Source organism: Fringilla coelebs (genome assembly GCF_963513975.1).
Source record: "Fringilla coelebs genome assembly, chromosome: 5".
NCBI lineage: Eukaryota > Metazoa > Chordata > Aves > Passeriformes > Fringillidae > Fringilla > Fringilla coelebs.
Genome location: NC_140033.1, coordinates 34,883,183 through 34,892,776, shown reverse-complemented (window position 1 = coordinate 34,892,776; position 9,594 = coordinate 34,883,183). Strand labels below are relative to the sequence as shown.

The window sequence follows — 9,594 nt, the reverse complement described above, 5'->3', positions numbered from 1 at the left end:
TTTAGATCTCATCCTTTAAAAGTATTGTGATGAGTTCCTTTTCTGGAGGGGGTAAAGCAGGACACAGGATGTCTGGAAAGCAACAAGTGAGGGATGAGGAGAGGGAGGCTGCTTAAAACCCAGGAGCAGGAAGATGAAGGCTTTTCCAATAGAGGGGCATGCAGCCAAAGGATGGGACTTCTGGTCTGCAGAGGAACAGCTTTGGGTGCCTGGGAGAAGGTGCCTCCTGCAGGACACAGACCAAGAGAGGCATCAGAGGCTGCAGCCTGAGCACTGCTCCTGATCAGCAGATGCAGGCTGCTGCCAGCTGCTCTGGGGTGGAGGCAGAAGGGGGGAAACAAGCTGGCTGGACCCTGGCCAAGGAGCAACAAAAGGCTTGTGTGCCATCCCCGCATCGTCCTGCCCCACCAGCCACCCAGCCCGCAGAGCACCATAGCAACCAGAGTCAAAATTGGGTCAGGACTGCCAGGGCAAAACCTGTTCTTTGGAATATAGGGCTGGCACTGAAAATGTTCATTCATGGGCTGTTTTGACAGAAAACATGCTATTTTGTGAAGCTGAAGAGGGGAGAGGAAACTATGCTTATGAGGAAATCAGCGCCCAAAGTGCTGTGAGTGCATGACTTGTTCTTTTTTTACTGGCACTGTACCTGGACAAGACACACTAGGACTAACTGAAGTGCCATTACACATCCTGAATTTCACTGAGGTTCCAGGCAATACCCACAGCGCCCTGAGTGCATCAGCCAGGCTGCTCCTGACCACCTGCCAGCACGGCCCAGAGGTGAGCAGAAGGGGAAGCAAGTCACTGGACAAATATATGTGATCTAGCTCTGGGACATACTTATGCCTTGGCCTTTCCTTGGAAAGCACAGCTCTTTCAGCTAAATGCATGACTCACAGCCAGCACCTGCCACTCCAGGTATTATGTGATGGTTTGCAGATGTTAATTAAAATTAGTCTGTCCATATTAGAAGAATTTCACAAATACTATGCATGCATAAGTGCAGGGGAGGGGGTGTGGAAGTGTGACAGTGAAAACAGTTTCTTTCAATTACTTGATCCCCACTGTACAGAAAAAAACCATTCATACTTTATCTGCAGAAATATTTCTGTAGTTTAAGAAAGATAATGAATTAACATACCAGAATCAAAGCATTCAAGCTGAAAAGCTAAATCTAGACCTAGTACAATCCTCACTGGGCCTGATTTTTCTAAAGTGCTGAGCACATTGTTTTACTAAAACAGGACCTGTTTGATTAGTACAAGATATTCATAGTCCTGACACATCTGAGCATCTCAGTGTGCCTGATTCATTTACCCTTACAACACGGACCCACTTCCAAATCCTCTTCTCCTTCATGAAGTAAAAACACAACTAGCAAAGTTTTATTAGTGAGCAATGGAGGCATGAAGGCTTCACCAGTGGTCCCAGGTCTACAGAGGAGCAGGACTGCATCCCAGCCTCCTTTTGCCACAGATGCCATCCAAAGCTTTGGAGCCATGAACTAAAACTTCCCAGATATCCTGTTTCAAAAAAGAAGCATCTCCCTTAAGAAACCTGAGAGACATTACTCAAGATTCTTTTGTCTGCAATGAACTAAATCCTGTCTTTTAACCCAACATCAAATTCACAAGCTGATATGATCAGCTTCACTGTTCTGCTTACTAATAATTTTAAGGTGTTGACCAACTACAATCAAATTTGATGAAGGCTCAGCCAAATTATGTTTCTTTAAGATGCAAGAAAATCCGAAGCCAGGAAATCAAAAAATACAAAACTTGTGCCCACAGAAAGAAACAGATAGGAACAATTTAATATTTCCAAAGGCAAGTAAGACATCCCTATGTGAGGGAGCATCCAGTTATACACCATCAGTATGAGAAAAGCTCAGATCAAAGCCAGTCCTGCCTTTTGCCTTGTCTAACATGTAGGGAACATGGGAGGAAGCAAACACCTTGAGAAGGAGCAATCCACAAAAGCCAGCAGGGCAGCGGGATTTTTGCAGTGACAGACTATCCGTGATACAGGACACCAATCCGAAATAACTTATTTCTCTAGCACAATTTATCTGGGACATTAATAGAATTACTCCAAGATGAAAGCAAGATCAGTAAATGATTCCTTATCATGAATTTCCATCAGTTGTTCAAAGCTTCCAAGGGTACTATAATGTCACATATAAAAGCCACGTCTTCATATAAAGCTACATATCATATAAAAGTCTTACAGCACTGCAACTGAAAAAAAAATATTAATTTTTTGTGTATTTTGAAAGTAGTTTCTATAACTAAAATGAGCTGGCTTATTTAAAACACACTGTAGCACTCAAAATCAGGTTTGCATTTTGCAGATACAGTGGCTCAGGTTGTGTGCACAGATTTGTAGTTCAAGAAGTCAGTGACTCCTGAGTGAGGGACTTCTTGTACTGTGAGCAGAATTTAACCCAACAGCAAATCTTAATGAAAGTATTTTTCTGATTTTATAAAGCAAGCTAAAATCCTAGAAAAATGTAGATAATCAGGACTTGATAAAAAGCTCACCCCCAGGTCTCCCTTCAGACCTGTGCTGTGCAGGAAAAAAACCCAGCAAACCCAGTTTTGGGATTGCTAACTTCTCAGGGTGGGCTCACATCAGGTCACCAGGCAGCCTCCTCACTACCTAGCAGGCATCTTCTGAACAAAAGAGTCACTTGAACTTAGCTGTGGTAAGAGACCAAAATGCCTCTTTGCTCACAGCTGTCCACAGATGTGCCAAAGGCCATCAGCAATTCCAGCTGCAAACTCACACCTCAAAACTGCTCATTCTGCTCTTCTGCCTTGTCCTTGGTTTCTGTGAAGTGGCCATGCAGGATTTTCTGCCTTTAAAGCCTCTTGGCTCAATGCACTGGGCTTTGAAGTGATCTCTGGCTCTTACTTCAAATGCTGCTGCCACTGCTAGATCAAACTCAGAAAAAGCACAGCGAAGTAATTTGTGTTACGGTCAAGTAAAAACATGAAGTGCCACATCACGTTCTTGGTATGCACAGCACGGTTTGGAACCCAGATCAGATGGCACAAGATCACCCCATTCTAGCCCTGCATTTGCCTTCTGCAGCTTACAGCTGAGACTTTCACACAGCCTGGCAGTTTGCCTTGCCTCAGCTCCCTCTTAAATTAGGCAGACATATTCCAGTGATGGATATCTGAAGGTCTCTTACAACCACATTGTGGTAAAAATAGATAAGGAAAAGAGAATTTCCTGTTCCAAGTAGAATTTACGTAAACCATTAATAATTTATTATTCAGTATTCACAAAAATTCTTTCAACTTAGAATGACCACTATTAAAATATGTTGTAACTTTGTTACTGAGGACACAGAAATGGAAAACAAAACAAAACAAAAAAGCAACAGACATGCCTAAACTTTTTAAAACCTATTCTTTTGGAAAGGTCAATCCATACTTCCTTTGGCTGTACAGGATGGAAAATGCTGCTGGCCGTGTTTTCCCTGTGGTATTCTTTTCCCTGGTAGTTCTAGTTCAATGCCATACAAGGAAGAAGGACAGCAAGAGGCCAAGAATGTCACCAGTTCAGTGCTGTCAAGATGAGTTCCACTTCCCCAAACACAGTAAAGTGAAGGCTTGGCAGTTAGGGGAGTGAGAATCATTCCTAGAGCTTCTATATTTCCAGTCCAAAATGGATCAAAATCTGGTCATGTATGTCAGTCACTCACTGGGCTTCTGGTGGGGCTGTGTCACAGTCTAACCCCAATAAGCAGGTAAACAGCACCTAGCCACAGTTCTTTTAACACCAAGTATTTAATTTCTGCTAGGTCTTCCCTAGCTTTTGCCAAGATTGATATTTGTTATCTCAGATGTGTTAGAACACAGCCTTAATACACATCACCTTAAACCTGAATGAAATCTTCAATAGTATCTTACTACAGACAAATGACGGGACTAGAAAACAAGTTGGAAATTCTTAAATGGGAAAACTGATGTGTAATTGAATCACCACAAGCTTTTTAAGAAAGAAAATAGTCGCTATCCCACATGCACTTCACCCTAGACTCCAATTACAGAAAGCCTTTTAAAGACAGGAAACACTTAAGAGTTTATATTCTCCTGCAGTGCTCTGTGCTGGGAAGGGAATTACAATCCAGAATAGTGTGATGAAAACCAGGTGGGCCTAAAAAGGTAGAATTTTTGTTCAAAATGCACGTGTTATCATCTGTTACTGGTTGACTCTAGCCTCAAGTATGGACTAAAAAAATTTAAAGGCACAAATTTCTGATTATTTTGTATCTAGGGTTCCAACACCAGTTAGTCTCTGAAATATTATAGACCAGTGGTTTACACCACAAATACTTCCCAGGAAAAAAAAAAAGTCCACACCACAAAAAAACCCTTACACATAAAAGGTCAAATAAATGAGTCATTTAAGAAAAAGGAGCCAGACACTGCAATTGACCCCAACTAAGCACATGCATCTAAAAAAAAATCAGTGAGAAGGAGATTCTCAAAGGAAATCCCAAAACAGCAACAAAAGAAATGCCAAATCAAGGCAGAGAAACAAATTAAATTCTCCCATCACATTGTCAGGCAATAAATATATAATTAAGGACACTGGTGTTTACAAAGACTGCAGCAAGGTCTTTTTTAGACATTCATTTTTCTTCCTAATGTTTCCCTTTCACTGCTAAATAATTTCATTCAGAGGACACTTGTTCAAATGTAGCTTTCACATCATAAATCTTTAAAAGTCTACAGTCTATTATATTTACTTTCTCTTCTCTACACAAAAAAAGGATTGATCAAAACATACCCTACAACACTATTTACACTTTAGTTGATTATTATATCTGATTTCTTTCTGAGCAACTAATGTTAAATTTCATTTGAACAGCTCATCCTTAAAAATGTATTTCCTAATTATAATTAGAAAGAATTTTCCCATGCAGGAATCCATGTGTATCCATATGCAACTTAGAAAGCCATGAAGGCAAGACATTCTTCTTTTCAGTATTTCTATTCTTTTATCATACTAGCACAAATCACAAACACCAAGAAAAAATATGACCTGAACATAGGAGTAAACAGTTCATTCCTGTTTCAGGGGAAAAAAAAAGGCAGCTAAAATATAACTCATTGAAATAGCAGTAGTGTTTTTAAATCACACAGCTGTGGTGGTAATGATGGGACTGCTTTCTGAAATGGAAACACAGACAACTGAATTGACCTGTTGTTCTCTGACTTACACTTATTTTAGAGGGTATTTGCAGAGTGCCACATTTCTCTTTTAGGGTTTTGGTTGGTTTTGGTTCTGTTAGCAAAAAAAGAAATGGATTTATATCTGAAAAAAGGCAGCAGATTCTAAAAGAAGATGTATGCCTATAGGACAGAAGTAGGTTTCCTTACTGCAAAGGAACAATAAATAAATAAATAAATAAATAAATAAATAAATAAATAAATAACATTTAATCATCTTCCCATTTTCTGAAAGCTGAAGGTTATCCCAGCTCAGCAGTGTTCCTACCCATTTGCTCTTGTCTGCTGTACATACAATATCATAAAACTTCTCTGTGATCCATATGATCATTTTATTTACACATCTGTAGCAGGATGCTCTGTCTGGGATGCAGTAAAGACTTGAGCAATGCATATTTTTCAAAGCTATCACTGGTGAACTGAGAGCAGGTGTCATGCTGCTTTTGGTGCTGAATTACACAAAACCAAATCTGACTCAACAACTCCAAAGTTAAACATCCTGATAGCGAGGGAAAGGTGTGGCAGATATTGTAAAGTATCTTTATCTAAAGATGCTGAGCTGACACAGCTGACTTCTCCATAACCATATGGAAACATAGGACTGACAGTGAACCCCTTTATACTATAAGAGTACCACTTATATATATATATTATAAAAGTGCCAAATGGCAGGGATTTCTAGCATACTCCTTCTTGGAGCATGTGTGAAGATTCCTACCTTGGGTGGGGACACCTCCTAAGGTGAGCTAAAGACGTTTGCCCACAATCATTGGTATGGGTGAGTAACATTGATCTCTACTCAATAATTGTTTCTTTTTTGATAACTTTAATATCATTGCTTTAATATAGTACATTATCATATACTATATTAGTAGTGTTAGCTTCTATAGCGTGTAGTAATTCTAGTTAAGATCTTTTTGTCTAAATATTTATCACCATAAATCATTCATTTTTATACATCTGGCTTGCCATCCTTAATTCTGCATGACAAAATTGTACAAAGGTTCAATCACATGTGTATAATTCCTTAGACTTAAACCGTTGACCAAGTCTGGGGCTAAGATTGGATCCAACCACACCCAGACTCTGAGGAGTTTAGAAAGACAGAGGTCATTCTGCACCTTGTAACTCAATGGGAAAGCTTCTTTAATAAGCTTTGAAGCTCCCACTCCACCCCCAACAACAACATATACTCCATTAGCAGTTTCTGAAAATTCAGAGCTATGGTTGCTGTCAACACTTTATTTTTCTACTTTTTTTTTTTTTTTAATTTAAAAGTGAAAAAAAAAAAAAAAAAACCAAGAAAGTCCCATACAACCCAGAAAGAGGTTTAAAAAATATCCAGGATTATTTTCAAGTCTCTTTTTCATATTGTTTCCTCATCTTTTCCCCAAAGAACAGAATATTTGGCAACATTTTAATTACACTGCCGATAAAAGTAGAAGTAGTAATCAGTAAAAAACAGCCCAGCAAAGTAACGGTCTGTTGAGCAGCTAGCAAAACCCTGCAAAAGAAAAATAAAGGAGGTTGATGGAGGAACTTCTTCCAGTTCAAATGCTATTTGTCTTTTGCCATGTTGCCATTTGAAAAGCTTACCGGCACGGCCACGCGGAAAGAGTACGCGCTGTCATACAGCGTAGCTACAGGGAGAGCCCAAACGTGCTGGCGTCCCTGGGGGGCAAATGAGAGACAGATTAGATAACCTCGTTCCATGGGAAACTGGAGAGAAGGACAGACTCTGGAAATATTTCATTGACAAATGCAGTGCAAGGTAATTATGATACCAAGACTTGATAACTACAGGCAAATGTATTTAAAGATCAAGTGCTGACTTTAAACCCTGCAAATGGGGTTTACTCTGATCAGCTCCACATGGAGGAGAACTGGCAAGCATCTGACTCCCAGTGACACTCAGCTGGCTCTGAATAATTGATTTCTTCACTCATTTTCTACACAAATTCCCCCAAAAATAGGGAGTGTTCCTGATATGCCAGGTGGCCGCAGAGCTTTAATTTGTAATACTAGCAAATGGCAGTTCTGCTGATTTTGGACAGCAGCTTTAGCAGTGCTCAGAAGACAGAAAATTTCCTCCATATATTCTAAAGATATGGGTAGTGTGTTCATGCAGTATTTCAGAAACAGACACCTGCAAGGTTTTATGGTATTTTTTATTAGAGTGTTCTGCCATGCAAAAGTGAAACACATTTTGTACCTGAAATGTTTATGCTACAATGAGTAAAACAAAATTCAGTCCTCACCTCTCCTTCACCTAATGATCCATGGTAACTTATATTTCTAGTGTCTCAACTCCTTCATCCTTCTCTCCTCACTTCACTTTCTGACACATCCTCTCTGCTGGATACAATATATTCAAATGACAAAACTTAAATGGGACTGGTGAGTCCAAGTGATTGCTGTTCTGCCTTTTGGTAGGGAAGAAGCCTTCCCATCCCTAGAAAAATCCTCTTAAAAGAAACCTCTTCAACTAGGCAGCATTTCTATTCTGAGTCACATCAAATCTGAAAGCTCACTGCTGCTGGAGGCTAGTTAGCTTTAGTCTTTTGATGTGGATTTCAGGTTGACACAGGAAATCTCTTTGACCAGTTTTGTCAGTAAGCTTCAAGGACATTTCTGCATTGTGAAACTCTCTATGTCTGACTTAATTTCCATTCTGTTGAAATTACAGCAGACAGGTCAAAACTTGGAAAATTTGGGCTTTCGGTTGCCTATGCCACTGTTACAGAGAAGCCTTAAACTTTTGGCAAAGACATTTTAAAAGTTGAGCAAAAAGTCAGCTGGAGGTATCTTAAGTGCTGCAATCTGACTAAGCACAAAAAACCAAAAAACAAGCAAACAAACAAAATCAATTAAAAACATGTTATATATGGGATCATATAGATCAGAATTCTGAAGACTCTTCTCCAGAAGAAATTGGAAATTACTTCCAAATTCAGAGATGTTTCTCCTACAATGTGTTCAGTAATGCTATTATCACTGCTTCTGCCTTTCCTACTGTTTCAGCCAGAATAAACATTTCTGAACAAACATTGACAAAAGGGGGCCTTGAAGGAGGCCTGTATGCCCAGGAAACCTGAAAAAAGTTTAAAGCCTTCATCAATTTACTGGAGGTGCTTCAAGATTTGCAAGACCTGGTCACTAAATATTTTTTATTAGGAAAAGCTAACTGTTTCACCAGCTTTTATCCCCATTGAGGCACTCCAGAGAATGACACGTAAACAATTTTGCTTTTAAAATGAAGAGTTTTCCCTAGAGGGATTTACTGGTAAACTCCTATTCATACAGAAATAAAGCAGAATACTGCCATTGTTACCAGCAAATTCTGGACTTTAAAACTGGAATTAATTACCCATAAGATAATAATGGAAGCCATAAAGTAGATGAGAGTTTGGAGGACTCTCCTAAAGCTCTGAGTGATAAGTTATTCCCATTTATCTCTGGAGTTATAATGAGTTGTAGTGGTGGCTTAGGCTGAAGCAGAATCAAAACTGCCCTTTCAGAGAATGATTGGATAGATTTTTATAAAAGTCAGCAGAAAACTAACTCCAACAAAAAGACTGCATCTCATTATGGCCATGCCAAAGCCAGCCATGACTGACAGACTCAAAGTACCAGCATTTGGATTTCTAGTACTTCAACAAAGCTCAGATTTTTGCAGCCATTTATTTAATAAAAATTATTCCCAAACCCCAGAGTATTGCTATTAAAGTCTTACCTGTGTGGTTTCTTGGAAATTCTTCCTACTATTTTGGCTGGAAGAATAATGGGAGCAATAATTTCCAAATGTGACTTTGCAGAGAAATATAATTAATGGTTCTGTCGTGCTTCAGGAAACAGAGAAAAATAAGGATAATGACTTTATTAAAAATAAAATCAGTTGCCCCCAAACCACAAACCAGTATTCAAAATACAGTCATACTTGGTGAAACTCTGAATATGATGTATTAATCCCTACATGGCAGGGCTATACTATTGGACTGTAATGGCTTACATTTAAAAGACAAATTTTCAGTGGCTGTAGAAAACAAGCAGACACTTCAGGGGTACTGCTATATTTAATCTTATCTGAAAAATGCAGATGTTCACAGGGATAACATTGAAGATCAAAAGACTGGACAAGTCCTTTGTTGCAGAGACAGAAGTCATGAACTGTTGTCAAGCAGATTGTTTGGCAGCTGTTCTGGCTATTGCTGGGCTTTCTCAGAATAAAACTCCAAAATAAATTACTTGCTCCCTCTGGGAGAACAAGGTGGAGGTAGGCTTTTGAGGAGAAAACACCTGCTGAAAGGAAAAAGTCTGCTGCTTTTCCCAGCTGTAAGTCACAATT

At 39.3% G+C, this 9,594-nt stretch overlaps 1 protein-coding gene across 1 annotated transcript in view; it reads right to left on the bottom strand.

Moving 5' to 3' along the window:
* Positions 1–6,666: 6,666 nt before the first annotated feature.
* Positions 6,667–9,594, bottom strand: part of MYRFL (myelin regulatory factor like) — a gene marked incomplete at both ends in the record, with an annotated part of 39,396 nt that continues 36,468 nt past the window's right edge. Inside the window, 3 exons of the mRNA XM_084205438.1 lie at positions 6,667–6,753; positions 6,846–6,920; positions 8,983–9,091. Coding sequence (XP_084061564.1) covers positions 6,667–6,753; positions 6,846–6,920; positions 8,983–9,091 — 271 coding nt within the window. The remainder of the gene's footprint in view (positions 6,754–6,845; positions 6,921–8,982; positions 9,092–9,594) is intronic.